This window comes from Centroberyx affinis, unplaced genomic scaffold (assembly GCF_046629955.1).
Source record: "Centroberyx affinis isolate AG114_WGS23_722 - 3 ecotype Tasmania unplaced genomic scaffold, CSIRO-AGI_Caff_v1 ptg002673l_1, whole genome shotgun sequence".
In the NCBI taxonomy this organism is placed as follows: Eukaryota; Metazoa; Chordata; class Actinopteri; order Beryciformes; family Berycidae; genus Centroberyx; species Centroberyx affinis.
In genome coordinates, this window is record NW_027280858.1 from 23,458 (window position 1) to 47,937 (window position 24,480).

General features: G+C 41.6%; 1 protein-coding gene across 1 annotated transcript in view; it reads right to left on the reverse strand.

The window, feature by feature from the left end:
* LOC139657351 (FH1/FH2 domain-containing protein 3-like) overlaps nt 1-14,415 on the reverse strand; it is a 35,862-nt gene extending 21,447 nt beyond the window's left edge. Inside the window, exon 1 of the mRNA XM_071535151.1 lies at nt 14,394-14,415. Coding sequence (XP_071391252.1) covers nt 14,394-14,415 — 22 coding nt within the window. The remainder of the gene's footprint in view (nt 1-14,393) is intronic.
* Between the last annotated feature and the right edge of the window lie 10,065 nt (nt 14,416-24,480).

Sequence of the window (24,480 nt, forward strand, 5' to 3'; positions counted from 1 at the left end):
CCCTTCAAAGGTTATGAGAATGTATGAGGTAATTATGCACTGGATCAACATTCTGATTGGCCGAGTGCCTCGTTGGCATGGCTACTGGCTGATGACAGCTAAAGACAACAAGGAAGCGCAGTGTTTACAAGACATCCTGAACACATACACACACACACACACACACACACACACACACACACACACACACACACACACACACACACACACACAAACACACAAACAAACACACACACAGTTTGCTGTTCTGTTAATGTTGTTCTGGGAAGTAAAACATTGCCTCAGGACACTGGACCAACCATGAATAATTTGCATTATGTAACATGTCAGATTGACAAGATGTTTCTGTGAGTCATGAAAACAACACGACTGAAGCCTAAACACCAAAAAACTGTTTTCTTCTGGAGAGAATCAGAGTCAGACAAAGCAGACAAACCTTGAAACCCACAGCAAGAAACATCTACAACAAGAAACACCTACAGCATGAACCACCTACACCAAGAAACACCTACAACAAGAAACACCTACAGCATGAACCACCTACAACAAAAAACGGCTACAACAAGAAACACCTACAGCATGAACCACCTACACCAAGAAACACCTATAACAAGAAACACCTACAACAAGAAACACCTACAGCAGAAACACCTACAACAAAAAAAACCTACAACAAGAAACACCTACAGCAGGAAACACCTACAGCAAGAAACACCTACAACAAGAAACACCTACAACAAGAAACACCGACAACAGAAAAAAACACCTACAGCATGAACCACCTACAACAAGAAACAGCTGCAACAAGAAACACCTACAACAAGAAACACCTACAAAAGAAACACCTATAGCAGGAAATACCTACAACAAGAAATACCTACAGCAGGAAATACATAGAGCAGGAAAGACCTACAACAAGACACTGTGCTGGACCTCCACCAGGCTCCAGAACCAGAATGACCACCAACCACCAAGTAAAGCTTTACAGTCTGGTTTAAAGATAGACTGAGCTTTACAGTCTGGTGTAAAGACAGTCTGAGCTTTACAGTCCGGTTTAAAGACAGTCTGAGCTTTACAGTCCGGTTTAAAGACAGTCTGAGCTTTACAGTCTGGTGTAAAGACAGTCTGAGCTTTACAGTCCGGTTTAAAGACAGACTGAGCTTTACAGTCCGGTTTAAAGATAGACTGAGCTTTACAGTCCTGTGTAAAGACAGACTGAGCTTTACAGTCCGGTTTAAAGATAGACTGAGCTTTACAGTCCGGTTTAAAGACAGTCTGAGCTTTACAGTCGGGTTTAAAGATAGACTGAGCTTTACAGTCGGGTTTAAAGACAGGCTGAGCTTTACAGTCCAGTTAAAGACAGTCTGAGCTTTACAGTCCAGTTTAAAGACAGTCTGAGCTTTACAGTCCGGTTTAAAGACCGTCTGAGCTTTACAGTCGGGTTTAAAGACAGACTGAGCTTTACAGTCCGGTTTAAAGATAGACTGAGCTTTACAGTCCAGTTTAAAGATAGACTGAGCTTTACAGTCCTGTTTAAAGACAGTCTGAGCTTTACAGTCAGGTTTAAAGATAGACTGAGCTTTACAGTCCAGTTAAAGACAGTCTGAGCTTTACAGTCCAGTTTAAAGACAGTCTGAGCTTTACAGTCCGGTTTAAAGACAGTCTGAGCTTTACAGTCGGGTTTAAAGACAGACTGAGCTTTACAGTCCGGTTTAAAGATAGACTGAGCTTTACAGTCCAGTTAAAGACAGACTGAGCTTTACAGTCGGGTTTAAAGATAGACTGAGCTTTACAGTCCTGTGTAAAGACAGACTGAGCTTTACAGTCCGGTTTAAAGATAGACTGAGCTTTACAGTCCTGTTTAAAGACAGTCTGAGCTTTACAGTCAGGTTTAAAGATAGACTGAGCTTTACAGTCGGGTTTAAAGACAGGCTGAGCTTTACAGTCCAGTTAAAGACAGACTGAGCTTTACAGTCCGGTGTAAAGAAAGTCTGAGCTTTACAGTCCAGTTAAAGATAGACTGAGCTTTACAATCCTGTGTAAAGACAGACTGAGCTTTACAGTCCGGTTTAAAGATAGACTGAGTTTTACAGTTTGTTTACAACAAGGACAACCACAAACTAAATAAATCAATGAATATAAAGTAGGCCATTACATCCACAAAAGTAATTTCTCCATCCTTTAAAGAAAATAATACACTTTCATGTATCCCATATACTTCAAAAAGTCTTCCATTTTAACATCATATTTGTGTTCCAGTAATATTCATGCTTTCACTAAACTCTTGAATACTAACAAGCAGTTAGACCTCTGACCACTTTCTATTTTCTGTTTCCTACTGAAGTAGATTGGTAGTTTTACGTGTCCAAAACAAAAATCAAACAGCCTTTTTTCTTCTTTGTTTTGTCATATGAAAAACCAAAAATAAATATCTGTTCACTGAAACTCTCCCCAAAAGACGTCAACAGTGTTCTCAGCAAGAGAGAGAGGGAGAGACTTCTGAGAAAATCTGGTCATCAGCACATTCCTGGAGTCACATAATATAAGATTAGTTAAAATGAGATGAAGCTCCTGCTACTGACAAAGAGAGAGAGAAACAAGCACTTCGTTATTCGTAACAAGCTGCGAGCAGCTTGGCGCTGTGAGAAGGACCAACCGGGACGCTTGGCAGCGTGCGGCGCCACCGCCAACACGCACATCCAAGAGTTAGACTGCAACGGTTTAAAACAGTGTAGGCCTGCATGTTGAGGGGGTAAGACAGCATGCATGAAAAAACAGCAGCACTAAATTGACTTTACAACCAGGGGCCGGATTCACCAATGTGTTCTTTAGATAGTTCTTAAGAAATGACATAAGAGGAAATTTTAGGAAGTTCTTAAGAAGGCTCTCTTGCAATTCTTCAATATTTTCTTAGTAACAGTGTTAGTAACGAATTTCTTGAATTTTCCTACTTAAGAACTTCTCAAAATAGGGCCTGAATTAATTCTGGTTAATAAACTTTGGGCTTACTGCCATTGAAGCTAGGAGACAAGGCTAGGAGGCTAGGAGACAAGGCTAGGAGGCTAGGAGACAAGGCTAGGAGGCAACCCAAAGTGATTTCATCTACAAAACAATTGGAAAAACCTATTTAGAGCAACTAGAGCAAAGATTTAAACATTGGTTGCTGTGGTAACTGTAAAATGTGCAGCTTATTTCCAACAGACATGAGACAGAGGCCTACCTGGCCCTACACCAAATAAAGCTTTACAATAAATGTTCATCTTAATGTTAGGTGTAGGGGAACCTATGAAGACTTTGAACTATAACCTACTTGTCTAAAATGTGTTTAAATATATGATATTAGACTTACCTTTTCACTGTAGGAGTTTTAAGACAGGTGAAGGGCCGTCTTAAAGTTAAGAAAAAAATCAAGAACAAATTTGAGAACTTTAATTTCAAGAATATCATTTATTCCTAAGTTTTTTATTATTAAGAAACATAAGAAGAAAGTTAAGAAAATATATAAGAACTGTTTTTAAGACTAAAGTTAAGAAAAAAATGGCACTTGAGAAGATTTTTTTTTCTTAAGAGGGTTTTGTGAATCCGGCCCCTGGATCTCTGGTGTGGAAAACCTCTGCTTCCCCAACTGAGATAAACTCAAAGTGATGCTGCAGCGGTCCGGCTCATACAGTCTGTGTCACTGAGTCACGTAACGACACATGTGCAGTAAGGTTTCTGACATTTTTTGGGACCAACTGACCAACAGAGTGACTTCCACTAGCTGCGAGAGAGAGAGAGAGAGAGAGAGAGAGAGAGAGAGAGAGAGAGAGAGAGAGAGAGAGAGAGAGAGAGAGAGAGAGAATGAAAGCAGAGAGTTCAGAGAAACGCGGCTTGTCATTTAAAACCAGATTTCTAACACACAGACAAAGATGAATAAGTTGTGACACAAGTTACCCCAAACATAACAAACAGATCCAGGAGCAGCTGAGACAGATTACAGGCTGAGAACAGAGAGAAAACACACAGGGATTCCTACTGTGGACGTGTGTGTGTGTGTGTGTGTGTGTGTGTGTGTGTATGTGTGTGTGTGTGTGAGTGTGTGTGTGTGAGACGGTCAGATTCCTGTCACCAGCCTGGATCCTCTGTCTCTCTGTTAAACAGGAAGCCAAATAAACCTCACATGGAGCGTCTTTACCAGCATCCTTCCTGACAAAGACAGCAGCACCCTACAGCACTCGACACCCCAGGGTGCTGCCTTGGAACAAAGACTGTCTATGTTCTGGAGGATGAATCACTCCTTAGTAAAAAAAAAAACTGTCCCATCTTATGATCTGTAAAAGTGTGTTAAAGGAAAATTCCACCCTAAAACACTTGTATGTATGTTGCATTCCTGGCTCCATTCAGTAGTTTGTTGTGTTTGTGTCTTCTTGGTGGATAACCGGCCAATCGTAGATGAGGTGACGTCACCTCCAGATGTTTCCAGCAGCTCCAGTGGAGTTTAATATGAGAAAATGTTTCAGGATGTAAAACCTCAGCGGTAAACGTCAGGTTTTGGTGTCAGTCCCTCAGAATCAAAGAGCGAGGGCTTCTTTCTAGAGCCGCCATTTTGCACCAAGAGACGTCCAACAATCATACAGGGAGAGATCCATCGTAGAAGAGGAGAGAGACCAGTTTCTCCACCCACAGGAGCAGGAGAGAGACCAGAATGCAACTTTTAACCCACAGCTGAAACACAAGTTCTCTGCACTCCTCTGGGGGTTGTCGTCATTCTGGGAAACGTAGGAAATCACTAACTGAAGCAGAAATAGACAAGCAAGGCAGGCACAACCACAGAATTTGACTGGATAAAACGGTCTTTCCACGGTTTTCTATGGTATTTTGGTTGGTACACCAAAAAATGGCGTCTATGGTTAGTTTCTATGGTGACAACGGAAGTTTGTAAAGTGTGTCACACTGGCTGCCACACAGTTTGAGTGGGTTAGCTTTGTAATGTTACAAGATTAACGTTAAATGAATAAAATGTGACGACTTGCCAACAGTAATTTAGCGCGATTAAACCCAATCGGTCCAAAAATCCTTGAGTAGCTCCGCCCCCCGCTGACAGCAAACAGACGGACAGAGACAACAGCAGTTTTCCACTTAACCTACTCTGCTAGGTTTTATATTATGGACAGGTACACATAAAAATGGCCACCGCTCCGACCATCCAGGAGCATTGATTTGAATGGGAGGGACTGTTCTATCCATTCAAATTCTAACTAAAAAAAAAAAAAAAAAAAAAAGGACCAGACATGGCTACAGTGCACCCAGCACACATGGTCGGGCAGCCTATCCAAACAGAGCTTCCCCACTAGCTACCTAACCAGTAACTAGCTAAATACAACCCTAGTCTTCATGCGACTACTTGTGGTGGGTATTTACACACTAAAACCCTCTGGTGTGAGAAAAGCGATCGGCAAGCCGACAACCCTCTCGAGACCAGGGACGTGCTCCCGAGACAACTGCTCCTTCCACGTTCGTCACAACACTACCAAAAGGAAACCAGTGAAACCCAAAGGGGAAACACTGCTATACCTAAGAGGGAAATACACAATAATGCTCCAAAACTTACCAGGCTAGGCTACCCAAACCAGTACTGCTAAAACACCAAGGCCCTAGGTCCCCACCAAACAAACATCTCCAGCGCTGGCGGATGCCAGAGATGGCTCTCCCCTCACCAAACACCACAAAACTACTGGCACATATAAATGATACCAGGCAATCAATGAAATGGGAATAACTTACCAGTGGGGACATACAGTAAGCCAAACCAAAGCACAAACTAAACCAAACAAAACCAAATACTCTGACGTATAACTCCCCAAACCACTACCATTGCAGCGCAGCCTCTCTCTGACCATGCTTACAATAGAGCTAACAAAGTTAAACAAAACAAAGCAAAGCGAGTGCTAAACTAAGGATAAAAAAAAAAATTTGGACGAGCCCCCATATGTTACAGACATATGGATCCCAGACGAGCCCCCATATTATCACAGACCGGCTCATGTATGTGACAATAAAGTAACAGCAACATCTTCCTAATAAACCTTAAATGTTTTTAACAGGAGATATCTGCAACAGACGAACATATCTCACTAGTTTAACATTAATATCTAACAGAAGAGCATATCTCCCTACTTTAACATTACCACCAACACACTGAGAGCAGAGTCAGGTCCATTTGTGGGTTCTGGAAGTAGAGGCAGAGTGAGAGGTCTCTGCTTCTTCCTGCTCTCTGTTCTGACTGAACAACAGACCCGTTTCTACCTTTCCTGAGCTTCATTATATATATATATAGCCTTTTGTCTACAGGTTTCCCATAGATCAGCTGTCAGTCTGTGATGCACAGAGCAGCAGACCATCAGCTCCTCCACTTCCTTCCCGTCTTTCTCACTGTGCAGCTGAACAGAGTGAGAGAAGAGCAGGACAGTCTGGTTTCCTTTGCTGTTTACCTCAGGTGACTCTTTTGGTCTTTCTGAGTCGATAATAAAAATACATAAAACACAGATTTTAGTTGTCTCTGTATATCAACTCCTCAACAGAAAACCTTCTCAGTGTCGCCCATGATGACATGGACCGGCCCGGTCTGTTGATCCGTCACACACATCATCTCGGACGCCACTGATTGGATTTTCACGAAACTTCAGGGAATGATGCGTCTCATTTGCCTGGTGCCCAGCCTCCATGAATCTCAGTCTTTAGCACTTTTAGAATTTGCATGGTGATTTGTACACTGTAAAAACTCATAGTGCAATTTAGTGAAATCAACTCATCTTTATCCATTAACACAATGTCTATAGATGTGTTTGTCAGTTTCAACTTAAAAGTGCTAGTTATGAGCTTCATGACTTAAAATCATGAGTTCACATCTTGTGACTTAAAATTATGAGTTGAAAGAACACCTTATAAAGCATTCACTAAACTCAACACTGTTAGTTTATTAGCAGACTTCCCAGTATGCATTGCATTCGGTTTAACTCTCCAGAAACTCTTCCTTCTTCTGGTTTGAATGAAGTTACAGAATAGAGACTTGTTATGTATGTATGTTTGGTGAATCATAGGTTAATTTCTGATTTAAAAAAAAAAATTAATAAAAAACCATGATAAAATCTACTATCTATCTTATCTATGTATCTGGGAATTCACAATCAAGTAAGTTTCTCTCTGATGCACATGGCAAGTACAATCCACTACAAGTGTATTGCAGCTGCAGACTATATGCTGAACTGTGTATTGATCATGTGATACAAGAGGAACTCAAACTTAAACCTAGCAAACCTTCTGAAAAAATAAATAACACTGGATTTCAGTTCATCAATTAATGCATTCAACTTGGAAACACAAATCAGCATGACTAGACATTTGTTGATTGAACTTATTGTCTTAAGTTCACTCAGTTAGCTTTTCTACATTAGAACAACTAACTAATGATCTTTGACCGAACTATTCAGTACTACTTCAGTCAACTCACAAGTTTAAGGCAGCAAGGAAACTTATGTTTTGAAGTTGAACTGCCTTAATATTTTTTGCAGTGTAGCGGTCTGGTCAAGCCTGTCCAACAATGATTCACTGACATAATTTCTCGCCCTGACCGATTGGTTGTTGTTAGTTGTCAGTTATTAAAGTGTTTGACCAATCACAGCAGCAAAGCAGATTGACGTCATCTGGAAACGCCTCAGAGCGACAACAATCATGGCGGCGTTCACTTCCCAGCTTTTAAACAGCTGACTGTTCCCGTTTTAATTCATCACCAGATTGCAAAAGTTAGCAAAAGTTAATATTAGAAAACGTTAGCTAACCAAGTTGATGAGTGTAGAGAAATACTTTCTAAAGAAAAGACGTGATGAGGAGAGAGAAACGACACCACAGGTAAACTCAAGCTACATCATGACAATAAAAATGGCAGAGAATAATGTGTTCTGAAAAGAAATTAGAGAATTTCAGACAGCAGCCAATTCAATTCAGCCAAAAAAAACCCAAGAAAGATCAAGTGTTTGGACCAAGAATGAAAACGTTGAAAAAGCTAAAAAGAAACAACAAAAGAAACCTCAAAAGAAACCACACCAGTGTTTTTAGTGTTGTTAGTATCTATATCAGTATGAACTGTGCTGCTGTCAGCAGTCAGTCTGTCCAGTGTGAATAAAGCTCCTGTGCTGCTGAAGGTCAGATGTTTCTATGTGATTTCTCCAGTTGTGTCTCATATAGAAAAACTCAACAGCCTTATAAGGAAAAAGAGCAAAACGCAGAGACCTGCATCATTAAATAGGAACACATTCTTTGTGGCGCTGCCAAGCTGCAGCCATCTAAATCATTCCCAGAATCCAGTGGAACGAAGGTTTCCGCTTCGGCTTCGGCTGTCGATTCGGCCTTCAGCGAGGACAGACAGCTGGAGGCACCGCCGGGCCGACTGGTACAGTGAAGTCCCTGCATGTAATATCATTTACCTCTAAAAACTTCCAAACCCGCCGATATCCAATGAATTTCTGACTGATGACGGACAAGATACTGTCATTGTTTGGTCAATGTGATAAATTATAGAAGTAGGGACTGACAGGATTTTATTTGGTCAGTTTGATGAATTATTAGACAGTAAACTTCCAGTCGGTGATCATTGTAAGGCATCACAACCACCAGTTTGATCAAAAATCAGTTGCACAGTCAGAAATGTCTTAATTTATGCTTTTCCTTCTGTCCTTTCCTCCATCCCACATCCCTGTCTGTATGTCACCAATCTGTCAGCTGGAGGGAACATCGGTCCTGGGTACTCCCTGGTAAGACCTTCCTTTAGATTTGGCTTCCTAATAAATTTCTAGGGATTTTTGCTTGATCTTTGCCCTACATTATAATGACAAAAACCACAAGCCTCACTTAGGCCAGAGAGTAACACACCTTACCCACCAGCAGCTATCCAACCCAGCTCAGTGTTCATGGGCGTCAGCTGGGAATGGGAAGGTGTCTCTTGGGTAGCAGAGACCCCAGAGACACCTTCCCATTCCCACTTTATTTATACATGATATTTTTAATCCTGAACACCTTTGGGTGCTCAGTGTCGGGCCTCCTCGCTCTATCAGCACACAAACTAAGAAACCATGTTTACTTTAAAGGCCAAAGTCATCAGCCAACACTAGAGACCTGTTAGAGTCCACCGACCCCAAGCCCAACAAACAGCAACAACTGCACAACAAGCTGCAGTGTATGATATGTCACAGAGAGACTAAGCATCCACAGCTAATAGCATGTGGCTACTAGCCATCTGGAACCACTTCACTCCGCTAATGTGGACAATTAGCTATGATAGCCATCAACAGGTCGCTGTGGCTTGAACAACAACCTCTGGCCACAGCTAGAGAGGCGAGCAACATCAACTACTTTAAGTGAATGAAAGTGTCTCTATAGAATGCATCAACAATGTTAAACATGGAAACAAATGAATCAAAGGAAAACAACACTCTAAACGAAGAAATGGGCAATGTCCTCTAGTAAAATATCTTCCAGCAGAGGTGTTTGACTTCTGATGTGGAGAGAAGCTGGATGAGAAAGAATCTTGTCGCTAGTAGCAGTGAAACACCCTGACACCTCTCTGAAACACTCTGAAACACTCTGAAACACCCTGAAACACCCTGAAACACTCCGAAACACCCTGAAACATTCCGAAACACTCTGAAACACCCTGAAACACTCCGAAACACCATGAAACATTCCGAAACACTCTGAAACACCCTGAAACACTCCGAAACACCCTGAAACATTCCGAAACACTCTGAAACACCCTGAAACACTCCGAAACACCATGAAACATTCCGAAACACTCCGAAACACCATGAAACATTCCGAAACACCCTGAAACATTCCGAAACACCCTGAAACACCCTGAAACACTCCGAAACACCCTGAAACATTCCGAAACACTCTGAAACACCCTGAAACACTCCGAAACACCATGAAACATTCCGAAACACTCTGAAACACCCTGAAACACTCCGAAACACCATGAAACATTCCGAAACACTCTGAAACACCCTGAAACACTCCGAAACACCCTGAAACACGCTGAAACACTCCGAAACACCCTGAAACACTATGAAACACTCTGAAACACCCTGAAACATCCTGAAACACCATGAAACATTCCGAAACACCCTGAAACACTATGAAACACGCTGAAACACTCCAAACACCCTGAAACACTATGAAACACTCTGAAACACCCTGAAACATCCTGAAACACTATGAAACACTCTGAAACACCCTGAAACACTCTGAAACACCATGAAACATTCCGAAACACCCTGAAACACTATGAAACACGCTGAAACACTCCGAAACACCCTGAAACACTATGAAACACTCTGAAACACCCTGAAACATCCTGAAACACTATGAAACATTCCAAAACACCCTGAAACACCCTGGAACACTATGAAACACGCTGAAACACTCCGAAACACCCTGAAACACTATGAAACACTCCGAAACACCCTGAAACACGCTGAAACACCCTGAAACACTCTGAAACACCCTGAAACACCCTGAAACACCCTGAAACACCCTGAAACATCCCCCCAGAAGAGGGAGGGAGATGGAGAGGAAACAGCTACTATAGAGGACTTTCAGGTGATATAACATCCTCTGGCGGCCATATTGGAGGTTCTCAGCTCTTGGCAACACTGGCTGAGAACAGATGATTGTGTTTCGAGACTTATGACTCAGCGTCTGGAATAGACGATTAAGTTCTGTGCTGGGAACTGAGAATTTCATCCATGATCCATCTGGTTTATTTTGTGTCTGGTGGATTTTTTCAGCTAACCATCACTGTCTTGTTAACACACCTGATTAGCACACTAGCTAACGTATCTAGTAGCAGTTAGCGTTAGCATGTTGTGTATTTGCTGGCTAGTTAGCTAGCTAACAGTTTGTTCAGGTTAACTGAGCTGACTCTTCTCAAGCTACAACTCAGAGTGTTTTGGAGTAGAGACTAGGGCTAAAGACAAGACAGTTTACTGTGTCACAGTAACCTACATTTGGAAACAAATCCACCTTATCAGTTCACTTTACTGAATGTATCTATGCCCACACACCACTATCTTTATCAGGTATCTCTTTTTCCCTCCTAATTGTTATACAGTATAATTAGTCATTTGTGCACAGCTAATTTGCAGTGGATCTCCATGGTTTTGCCAGCTGTTGTGGTTGTTAGATGTCTGACGCAACTGTGAAGCCTCTGTTACCTCAGCTTATCTCCTGTCATCCTATCTGTCCGGTTGGTTACACCCAGAGAACAGAGCCGCTGTCTGCTGTTATGTAATGCAACGAGGAGGACCGGTCTGAATAATGACCTGCTAGGTAAAGCATACCATGGATTCTTTCGGGAAGCTAGAAATAGAACACACAGGGAGTTCCTGCTTTCTTAGATTACCATCCTGATGATTTTTACATTTTGTTAGTCATTAGCTGATGGTCTTATCCAGTGTGACTCACAAAGAGGAACCAGATAGTAGGTCAGTGCCTTGCAGTTACAGGACGGCGTCTCTAACCAGCAGGACACGCCTGCAGCATAAACACTGTGTAAACACTGGCAATCCATAGAGTTTAATTCTGTGATGGAGTTCTGAGTTTACACTTGACACCACTAGCAGACAGCTGACCAGACAAAATCTAGTGTCATGTAGCCAGACGTCACGTCTTGTGAGAATATTATCTTCACCTGGACGTCTGGTAAACTATTCATGAAGTGAAAGTGAAAGTAAAATGAGCGCCCCTCCTAATATCCAACCAAATGAAAACAAAGATGAAGAAAAAATAGTCTAAAAACGGGGGCACCCTCCATCATGTGGACATGGTTTGGATATAAAAACAGAAAACTATCATTTGCAAGCTTTATAGCACAACTGTCACCAGTAAATTATTTTACCACCTGAAGACCAAACCTGATAAAGAGTATTGTAAGGTTTTATTTTACTTTTATCAAATGTTTAGGTGAGTGTTCCAAATAAAGTGTCAAAATACTTCAAAAGCCTTCAAAATGTTTAAGTAACTGCACTGTTGAAACCTCAGGCAAAAATGACTACCAGAAAAAAACAGTAGATATTAAGATTAGGATTAAGATTAAGATTAAGATTAAGATTAAGATTGAGATTAAGATTGCAATTTATTGATCCCCTAGGGGAAATTCAGGTGTTAACACCTGGAACAAGACCTGCAAATTGTGATCCATATTGTGGTCATATCACCTGCCCCTACTACTCACTAAGCTGTTACTCTTCTACAAAGCACAGTGGAGAAAGTTTTGCTGTAGGTAGGCAAAATCAGACCAGACCAGACTGTCAGCTGTCAGTCACAGTGAAAACTAAAAATGAAATGGCCAGGGCCAGTTGCATAAAGCTAGTTTAAGAGTCTAGAGTCTTAAGAGTCTAGTCTAAGCCTTAGACTGGTCTTAGATTCTCAGGTTGGAATAGTATAATTAAGACTGTCTGTTACTTAAATATTACAACTGACTTATTTTGAGGTAGGAAAGATAACCACCTTCCCCCCCGGCTAATCTTGAGTTAAGAATTTTGTTGTTATGGCAACGAGTCGGCCTGTCAGAGTGGGACGCTTAAATACTGAAGCTGTTTCATAAAAGACGGCAAATCTCTGGTTTTTGGAAAGAGCCTGAAGAAGAGAGAGAGTCTTTAGAGACAGAAACATTAGAGATCTACAACAACCAAGAAGTAGTAGGAACAGGTAAATATACATTTCTATAGCAAGTTTGGCTTAAAGTCACATTTAAATCTAAGACCAGGGGCTTGTTCGGAACCGGATACTAACGTACTGCCTACTACATACTCAATATGTATGTACTGTATGTACTGCATACTGCCTACTAATTATGAAATTAAGTATGCAGACTGTTCACACTGTAGTATACAACCAAGTATCCCAGAATGCATTTCGCACTCGCCGGCAGCGATAGCGCGAATTTTAAAGCAGGACAAAAGCGGTTTTAATTTTGGCTCTACGACTGTTAATGTGTCACTTTAGTAAGTTTTAATATTTTTTCAGGCGAGAAAGTAACCATGTAGATTCCAAATATGTGGTCAGTGTATCCAAATAACGCCTGTTTGTAAATCTGCTGCGACGTTTTCGGAGATTTGAAGGTAAACAAACCAGACCAGCGCGCCGCCGCTCCCGCCCCCCCCCCCCCGTTCCCCCGCTCCCGCCCCCTCGTCCCCCCGTTTGTTTTCCTACCTGTACCATAACGTCCTGTGCATCACGTTCACTCGCCATCAACATTTTAACATTTTACTCATTTCATTTTACATTTTATCCAACCATGCCTCTTACCAGACGACAGAGGCAATCAGCTCGTCGTCTGCGGTTCATGATTCAACTGAACCTGATTTTTGGATTTCCCCCAGAAGTAAGTATTAGCACAATATCAGCTCACTAGCTCCCAGTATATTAATGTGATGTCTGAAGACACGCAATGCATTTTGGGGCGGTTGAGTATATCCAGTAAGCTCACGGCGCATACTCAGAAATTCTTGCTAATCTAGTATACATCCGGGCATTTCTCGCGTACACAAAATTCACATACTATGCAGTTGGAACGTACTACATACTTAATTTCACGTCACACTTAGTATGAATAGTACGTTAGTATGCGGTTAGTATCCGATTCCGAACACAACCCAGGTCTATCTTTATGCAACTGGCCCCTGGTTACATCTTCCACATGTTCTGCTCCAGAACAGCCGGCTGAGGGGGTCGAACCCGTCACCTTTCAGTCCCTGGCACCGTCTCTCTCTGCACTCTGCCAGCCTGCTGGTGTTTCTCAGAGCTGTATGAGAGGAAGATGACTCACGCTGACCGACACCCAACCTTGACCCAAAATGGCCGCCGTCAAGCCGCAGTTTCAGTACAACAGCTGAGGATGCTATAACTGGTTTATGATGCCAACCCACCGGCTGACCAGTGTGTGTGTGTGTGTGTGTGTGTGTGTGTGTGTGTGTGTGTGTGTGTGTGTGTGTGTGTGTGTGTGTGTGTGTGTGTGTGTGTGTGTGGGTGTGGGTGTCTAGCAGAGTTGTGATATCTCGGAGGTCAGTGAAATTCCTCTCTCCTGACCGCAGATCCTACAGATAGACTTTAGTGACTGGGTGTAGATCTGACATGTTACAAAGAGAGAGAGAGGGTATGGGGTATGGGATAGTCATAAAGGAGTGTGTGTGTGTGTGTGTGTGTGTGTGTGTGTGTGTGTGTGTGTGTGTGTGTAGGGGGTTATAAAGGGATGGTGTTACAGTGAGGCAGGGTTAAAGGCCATGGATTTAGGCTGCATTCATGTCCCATGACTAAAACACTGTTCACCTCTGCTTCAGATGGTAAATACTAGAACATACTGTCCACCTCACAGTCTGACATCATACGCTTTTCCGTAGAGCGAGTGAGCCAATCACAAGAGACTCTGACAAGAGTCTCAGTATTTTTTGGAACGACTTGCCTGAGGAGATCAGGGCTGCAAACTCTGTATCGTCTTTTAAATCACTGTTAAAACCCCACATGTTTAAAATTGCTTTTCGGTGATTTCATTATATTTTATGGCTTTTTAGTTCATTTGACTCTATTTGTGTTTTTATAATGTGTTTAGTTTTTATGGCTTTTAGTTTGTTTTATTCTCTTTGCATTTTAAATGTGTCTGTTTTTACTGTAAAGCACTTTGTAACTGTGTTTTGAAAAGTGCTATATAAATAAAGTTATTATTATTATTATTATCATTTCATTCTGCAGCATATATTGGAGCGGAGAGCTGAAAGCTTGAAAACCGGCGAAATGAGCAAATTGTTTGTTTTCAAAAATATCTGTAAATGGGATGGACTTGGAGACAAGAGAGAAGGGGAGAGAGAGAGAGAGAGAGAGAGAGAGAGAGAGAGAGAGAGAGAGAGAGAGAGAGAGAGAGAGAGAGAGAGAGAGAGAGAGAGAGAGAGAGGGAGAGAGAGAGAGAGAGAAAAGGATTCAGGTCTTTGTCCTGTAGAGACAGGAAGTGACCCAGATATACTTAGCATGGTATTTCCTGTTAGTGCTAATGTTGCTAATTGAGTCTGACTCCAGAGATGGGACAACAGAAAGCAGACCTGATAACCGTAACAAACCGCCAGAAACCAAAAATCTAGAAAAGTATACTGTGTCTTGCCATGTGTTCTTGAGACTCACTTTGTCTCATCAGGGTTCATCACCGAACCACAGTTGAATTTACCATCTGAAAACTGAGGTGAACAGAGTTTTTCTACAGGAAGCTTGCTTAGCGATGTTTCAGACCCACTGCTATCTTTATTTCTCAAAGCTACCAGCGACAAATCTAGCGACTTATTCCGACCGGGGAACAATGTTAACGTGTTGAATCCTGAAGTATTAATCGATAACTTGGTACGAATGATGCCACTTTGCACTACTCGTTTGTCTAAACCGAAGAGGACTGATGGTCACAGCTCTTATATACAGCGCAGCCGCTATGGGCAGAAATATGTCACTAGAAACTGAAATTGAATTATTTATATTTGAATTTGAATTGCTCAACTTGAATAATTGCATTAAAAAACAGAATTTGAATCACATAATTTGAATTTGTATTGTTTAATTTGAATAACTGCATTGAAAAACTGAATCTGAATAGCATAATTTGAAATTGAATTTATTAGTTTGAAACTGAATTCCAATAAACTTGAAACTGAATGTAATATTATGAAATTGAATCAATTTGCTCTGAAGCTGTATTCAGTTCTCACAATTCAAATTCAGTTCTCGTAATTCAAATTCAGTTTACTGAGACACACATCCTGGTCGCTGAGGAAGAGCAATCGAGTGCAGATTCACAGAACTCCTTTTCACGTTTTTTGGCCTGAATATTCCAGATCCCTTCAGTTCTCTGGACATGAGACTCTGAGCTGAACACCATCAGGTTTCAGCATGTGGAAGAGTGACCAAAGGCTCGATTCACAGGTTTGTATAAACGTATAATATATATAAGAAGAAGTTTTATGTATACAAGTGATAGCATAACTGTAGCTGTTAGATCTGGTTAAAATATATATATAATTTAATATATAATATATAAAATCTTTCATTTAAGCACGTAAGCTGTGTATAAAGGGTGTTCAAGTTAGATGAAGCACTAAGACCAGATCACAGTCCGTCATGTGGTCCGGTCTGCAGCGACCCACTGACAGCCACAAAACATGGAAGGAAACACAGTCATAGTCTGGCTGATGTAGTCATCAGGCCTCCAGCCAACACACACACACACACACACACACACACACACACACACAAACACAGCTTTTGCAATGCTGTACCTAACAGGAAAATGCAGGCGTGTGTCCTCATGGTGAGTCATGTCAGGATATGATTCGAGTTTGTCATTATACTGGCCACACACACACATACACACACACACACACACACACACACACACACACACAGACAGAGGATGCTGCGTCAGCGTGCCACAGTTCTGGTAACAGCAACAATCAAACTGACCCAGAGTCAGTTCCTGCAGCAGAAACACCAGCAGGAAGAGAAGCGCTCTGGAGACACAACAGATCTGAAGACAGTCTGGTTTACACCACCTGGTCAGGGTCAAAGGTCAGCTGCTGTACTGCAGCTTCCTGGTGACTTGTATGTTTTATCCACTGTATTATTAACTGTACCTCTGCTGTCATGGTGAGCTCAGCATGTTTTTATTATATTTTGTTCACGGTTTGGAACAGTTATAGTAAAGGTTAAGTGCTGATACTGGCAGGAAGTCGTCATCGTGCGAGTGATGCACAAACAACGCACAGGGTCAGCGCTCAGTCACAGCCGCCATCTTGAAATGACCAGCCGGTGGAAACAAACAGGAAGATAAAGGGAAAGCCAGAGAAAACTGAAAGAGACAAAACCAAAGAAACAACGGAGAACAACGACAAAACACAGCAACCAGAAATACAAGCGCTAATCACATTAGTGCTGAAAGATCTTAATTTTGCATATATAAATATATATTTTGAATATATAAATAAAGCTGTTAATAATTTTGCAATGCGCAGCAGAGAAGTGCGTTTAAAACTAAGTTGAATCGGAATACTGATCGGTCTTTTTTAGAAGAGAAACAACTGGAGGAAAATTTTTGATTGTATTTACCTTCATCTTTAGTTTCTAAGCAGACTCAGTACTTTGACATAATGTTATCTGGTCTGTTCTTTTATTTTATTTCTTGTTCATTCTTGGTACAGATGACACTTGTAACAGATGTAGTGGGTGTGGTCTGGGATGGTGTGAGAGCCTTATGTGTGTGTGTATGTCCTTGTAAATGTTGCTATGTTGATTGTTTTGTGTCGTTGGATTGTTTAATTTATTATCATTATTATTATTATTTATGTATTTTGTTTTGTTTATATGTTGTTAACTTCTATGTTTTGTGCCTGAGGACCCCCTCGAAGATTTTGAAATAAAACTATAAAGCAGCTGAGAAGGAAACAGTCAAGGCACTATTGATGTTAACCTAGGCTAGTTGCTGTTGCTACGGTTACACATGTGCGTTCTGGACAGGGTCCCATACGGTCAAAATGGTAACGGAAAACCAAGGGGTGCCGATCCTGTGCCACACTGTGCCAAACCAGACCAGACCAGACCAGAGCCAGCGGGTTCAGAACAGTTCTGCTGCGGCGGAAAAACCAGATCAGAACTCCCAGCGCACTGTGAGTCTGAATCTGTGAAAAAAGCAGAAATCCCATAATAATCATCTGAAGAGGATTTTCCCAGCAGCTGCCCAGCAACAGACACACAAACAGCTGAGTGAGTCAGTCGTGTCAGTCGCTGGTCTCACTTTCCACTGCTGCCATGCTCCAGGACAGCAGCGGGGCGTGTGTGTGTGTGTGTGTGTGTGTGTGTGTGTGTGTGTGTGTGTGTGGGTGTGTGTGTGTGTGTGTGTGTGTGTGTGTGTTAGGGCTGAACGATTTTGAAAAATTATCTAATTGCGATTATTTTGACTGATACTGCAATTGTGATATGATTTGCGATATTAGAGGGAATGATAATTTTTACATCATTATTCTCATTTTCATTGAAAAATGTATTAAAATGATTATGGTGTGATTTTTGCGGGGATCTGTACCAAACAAAGATGTTTTCTTAAGTCTGTAGAATATGATGTGTAGGCCAGGACATCTCTGCAGCACCACAATATTTACTTTAAAATGCTATTTTGACACATTTCACCTTTAACAAATATTGCGCCTTCTGCAATTTGAAAATTGCAGTAGGCCATATTGTGATTTCGATAAAATTTTGATTATTTGTTCAGCCCTAGCGGTTACCAGTCTCACTTTGACCGATCTTTCTCCTGCTGAAGGTCACTATAATAGTGGTATTTTTTCTAATTATTTTATTGTAAAACACCTTGTAACCTTGTTAAGAAAGGTGCTATATATAAAGTTTATTATTAGTATATATTTTTTATATATCAAAAATATTTCATATAGTTTATTAGTGAATCAGGGTTGCAGGTTTCTGTTGCAATACAATAATCTGTAACCACATCTGATCAGATTCATCTCAGGATCCTGCTGCAGAACTCACTCTGATCCTGACATCAGACACAACATGATTTATCTGGGGAGTAACAGGAAGCTAATGAGGGTTTCTGGGTTGGCCTACACCTGTATGAGGTCAACACACACACACACACACACACACACACACACACACACCTCACTCTCACTTCTCCAACCAGATTATTTTCAGCATCAGGCACGTTGTATTTCCCTTGTTTCTGCAGTTGTCATTTAGATTTTGTGTCTTCACTGTCTGGATTGATGTGTTTCTTTTTAGTTTGTATTTTGTTCTGTTATTTTTTCATCCTAGTATGTTATCAGTGTCTCATGCCTGTGTTAGCGTTTACATTCCTTATCACCCGTTAACCGGGCCGATCAAATGAAACAGACATGGTTAACGATTGAAAAAGAACAAGTGAAACTGAGGAATGATTAATGAAAATGCTGGCACTTCAGACAGCTGAAACCAGTGTGTTAGAGTCTGTTGTCCTGCACCATGTGTGTCAGTCTGTAATGTTTTACTATGTTAGTTATCAATCTGTTCCTGCATCAATATCACCAAGTCTAACTCCTGTATATTTCCTGGGGATTAAAGAGATTCTGTCCCGCAGGACGTGGCATGAAGCGTGTTCCTTGTTTCTTTAACCCTCACAGGGACAGAAGTGAAAGCGGCTCTGATCTCATATCTCCGTCAGGCGGCAGTCGTTAAACACACAGAGGCCTTTAAGAGGGAAGCATGCTGGGAAACCCCCCCCCCCCCCCCCCCCCCTCCCCCCCTCGGCAGGAAGGGCGGGGCCGTGCCAGGCGGGACCGGCCTGACTGACGGCAGGAACTCTGGGAAACTTCAGCGGTTCCCGGGAAAGGTGAAAGCGTCACAGCTGAAGGTTTCTGAGGAAGCGGTGGATCAGCTGAACCTGTCCAGACTCACAGCAACAGGAACCAACAGAGAGAGAGAAAGAGAGAGAGAGAGAGAGAGAGAGACCAGCAGAGACCAAACCACAGTCAGCCGTGTTTTATTTTAGATCTGACTACAGTTCTGCTGGTTTCTCTGGTTCCACTATCCACCTGTCTGGTGTTTAGATTTGATTTTAATGGATGAGGATCACTATAAAAAGACACGATCACATTTACATCGGCTGCCTGTGAGGTTTAGAATCAATTTTAAGATTTTAATGATCACTTCTAAGTAGGAATGGGACGATATGCTCATCTTGGATCGATACGATTCGATATGTGATCTGAGGTTCAGGATTCAATCCAGCCAGGATACGATGTGATCAATAAAAGTTCAGTGACAATAAAGTCTGAATGTGCAGAATTCTGTTTATTTCTGAGCCACAAATCTTTCTAGCGATGCCATTGGCTGCTAGAATGTAAACAACAATTTAAAAATGTCATTACAAAGTGACAATAATATAATTTGGATGGAGAGCTTGTGAAACTGTGATGGTCAAGAGTCTCATTAGTGATTACTACAGCAGAATAACATGGAGCTGATATCACCATTCATGTTCCTGACACAACATACGGACTGGCACTTTTTTGTATCGCGATATATTGAGTTTCGATATATCAGAGGGGGACAGAGGGGGGACAGAGGGGGACAGAGGGGGGACAGAGGGGGGACAGAGGGGGGACAGAGGGGGGACAGAGGGGGGACAGAGGGGGGACAGAGGGGGACAGAGGGGGGACAGAGGGGGGAAAGAGGGGGGACAGAGGGGGACGAGGGAGCGGGAGCTTGGTATCATCCTTCAAATCCCTTCTTAAAACTTTTATAAGCAAGCTTTTTTGTAACTGTTCTTTATCTGTTTTATACGCACGTTACTTTTTTTTTAAATTTTGTTTTTCAATCTTACAAATGAAATACTTCAGCTTTCTAAACGTCCCTCCATGACTTCTCCTGGACAAACTTTCTGCACAAACCAGTGTGCAGAAAGCATTGTGCCGTTACATTTTCACAATCATACAAGGAAATAACAGTTGTAAATATATTTTCCCCTTCAATTGACAGTTTTTTGGCGTTCCCTCAGACTCAAAAGCCTTTGGCCTGTCTAATGTTAACTGTAAAGGAACAGCAGCAGCAGTGGTGGCTCAGATAAGGCCAAAAAAGGCCAAAAAACAAAACCAAACTGGAAACTGACTGGAGCTCCGCTGGGATCAAAACGCCAACAACAAGGAAACAGGAGTCATTTGTTCTGCAGCGAACAGAAAACCAACGAAACACTGAGGAACCGTTCAGTAAAGCTCCGGTCCTGCTGACTGAGGGAGAGACTGCTGACAAACCAACAGCAAACCAACAACAAACCAACAGCAAACCAACAACAAACCAACAAGAAACCAACAAGAAACCAACAGCAAACCAACAACAAACCAGCAGAAGCAGAAGCAGTGGTCCAGATCCTGCAATGAAACATTTGTCCCTCTGGTTTGTTCATTTCACATCACAAGAACGACTGGATGGGCTCTGCAGACAGACAGGTGGCTGGAAGCAGACAGCCTGTCTGTCTGTCTGTCTGTCTGTCTGCCTCTCTCTCTCTGTCTGTCTGTCTCTCTGTCTGTCTGTCTGTCTCCCTGTCTGTCTGTCTGTCTCTCTCTCTCCCTGTCTGTCTCCCTGCCTGTCTCCCTGTCTCCCTGTCCTCACAGTGTTGTAGTGTTGTGGTGTGACTGAACCCGTCTGTCCAGCTCAGCAGCCTGACGTCACTCTGGATAGTTTACACTCTAATCATTTATCCGCCTCGCTCATCCGGTGAGAGAAACCGCAGAATAAACTTCAGTTCCTACAGCAGGTCGACATTACAGTTCAGGCTGGGTATCGGCCAGGACCTCAAGATACGATACGTATCACGATACATTGCAATACTCTACATAATTTACCGAAAATTTAAAAATAGAGCTGAAAATACAACTTGCTGTGTACCACCTGGGTAGTCTAATATGTACATCACATTATATTGATAACTCAGCGGACAAATTGAGTCAAAACTATTTAATTTAAAGGGATTTGTGGGAAATTTAAGGACATTTTAAATCTGTTTAAAACATGAATCATTTTTTTTTATGTATCGATACGAGGGGCTGGAAAATCGATACAGTATCATGGAAAAAAATATTGTTTAAAAGACGTCTAAATGGCTGTAGCTGTTGAGGCTAAATGAGGCTCCATAGTGTTTAAAAGTGAAAGTTTAGTAGGGTCTCTATCTTAGGCTGCGTCTTCTGGAGAGGAGGATAAAAATAAAGCATTATCTTTTACATATGGACTTCTCTGGTGTGTATTTTTGATGTTTACAGCTTGTTTATGCATTGTTTAAATATGTAAAGGTCTAAAACTGGACTATACAGAGCCAAGAAGATCCTGGGCTTTACGGGAGCTAAAGAACAGACGCAGCGCTGGAATCATGTCTGGTGTTCAGTAAGGAGGTGAAAGGTCAGAGGTCACAGCACCCACACAACAGACGGGTACAAACAGTCCTGTGAGAATGATCATGATGATAGAGAAGAGAAGGGAGAGAAATAAGAGATGAGTAGTGAAGTATTTTTGTATCAGACAGACAGAGAGAGAGAGACAGACAGAGAGAGAGAGAGACAGAGAGAGAGACAGAGAGACAGACAGACAGACAGACAGACAGACAGACAGAGAGAGGGAGAGACAGACAGACAGAGAGAGAGAGACAGAGAGAGAGAGAGAGAGAGAGAGACAGACAGACAGAGAGAGAGAGAGAGAGAGAGAGAGAGACAGAGAGACAGACTGCCTGTCTGCATCAATCAGCTTTTTGGGGTCGATTCTGATCACTGACTCTTTAACAGTGTGATCAGCTGATCACACTGATCAACTCCAACTGAACTGATGCGTTTCAGACTTTCACCAACAACAACAACAACAACAACAACAACAACAACAACATGTAACATCATGTACCAGAGAACAGCAGCAGCAGAAACAGTGAAGTTTCAGTCCAGCTCTGTCTCAGCAGGCTGTGGAACCTTCTGTTTCTGATCATACAGGCGATGAAAATCACAACAACATCAGAAATGAATAGATGTGGCCTGTCAATGTTAAAATATTGAATCCAATAATCAAACTGTTCAGAGAGGAGAAATAAAATGACCAAATGAAAAACAGCGAGGCCGTCTGAAGAACAGACGGCCCGTTGTTAATTAAAAATATAAAAACAACGTGATGAATTATGGGTCAAATGGGACATGAGCATAAATAATGAAAGCAGGCATTGTGAGGAAACTGTTTCACACGCTGAAACGCTGAGGACAGAGCGTCCATGACTCGAACACCATGAAATCAGTTTCCTAATAATCCGCCACATCAAACATCATCATCATCATCATCATCATCTTCCTCCCTCAGGGACTGAAGCAGAAACACGTAGGTATTTCACCGACAACACCGACTCACATCCGTTAACGTCATCGACACTTTAATCCTAAATCAGCCCGCAGCCGCCGGACGAGTCTGGACTGCAGAGAGAGAGCAGACTGACTGATCTCTCCTTCTCTGATCTTCATCTCCTGCTGTCTGATATTGTCTCTTTAAATCAGTTTATCATTTGTAAGTCTCTGCAGACAAACTAACACTAAAACTACGGCTCCACTGATACACAGGGTCGATATCTGATCTGCTCCAGTCTGATGTGATGGATATGATGCAGTTTGACTGGTTACATATTTAATGTAGAAGTGATCAATACTACACTGGTTGTCAATGGGAAGACCTTAACTGAATTGATTTTAATGCGACAGTTTGATCAATATGATGAATATTACCATCGTCGGATGAAAACTTTAATCTAATGGGTTGAAATTAGGGATGGGTCGTGATTTTCTGCGATCTTCGAAGAATGGTTGAATAGTTCCCAGTGAATATCGAATAGTATTTTGCTTGAATTGGCCATCCTTAGTTGAAAGGTTTCATAAACCCAAAGATCATACAGTAGGATTTTTTCAACACACAGAGGAATGGTTGATATAAAATCCCCCGAATTTGAGTTACAAGGTTTTCACATGGCGATAGAGATACATGTTAATATTATTATTATTGTTATCCAGGCTTTCAATGGAGTGTTAGTGTCCCATGATGGTCTAAATGCGGTTCCAGAGGCTCTGGAGCGACCAGTATCTGCCTGTCAAACTCCTACAAGAACCCAAAAACGGAGCAGAACTACTATGCTGCGTTCATGTGCTGCTGGGAAAGTCCAACATCCAGGACTTTCAAGTCGGCTGCTAAACAGCGTTGTATTCACGCTATATTTTGTGGGAAAATCAAACCGGAAGACAAACGATAACAAACAGAAACTGTTACTGAGGCTGCAGTTTTGAAGCTGGACAGTAGTTCAGTGTTGGAGGTTTGAGCTCTACTGAGGGAGTTCTAGTTATAAAATACCAAAGTGCGTGTCGTCTTATGATCAGGAAATGACTCGGCAAGATATTTTACCATACATCACTGTATGGCAGAAGTCCATGTAAACTAGTAGATGTAAAGTAAACTGTCATCTGATGTAGGGCTGAATGATTTGAAAAAATATCTAATTGTGATTATTTTGACTGATATTGCAATTGCGATATGATTTGCGATATTAGAGGGAATGATAATTTTTACATCATTATTCTCATTTTCATTGAAAAACGTATTAAAAATGATTATGGTGTGATTTTTGCGGGGATCTGTACCAAACAAAGATGTTTCTTAAGTCTGTAGAATATGATGTGTAGGCCAGGACATCTCTGCAGCACCACAATATTTACTTTAAAATGTTATTTGACACATTTCACCTTTAACAAATATTGTGCCTCCTGCGATTTGAGAATTGCAGTAGGCCATATTGCGATTTTGATAAAATTTCAATTAATTGTTCAGCCCTAATCTGATGTTGTCAAAGAGTTATATAAA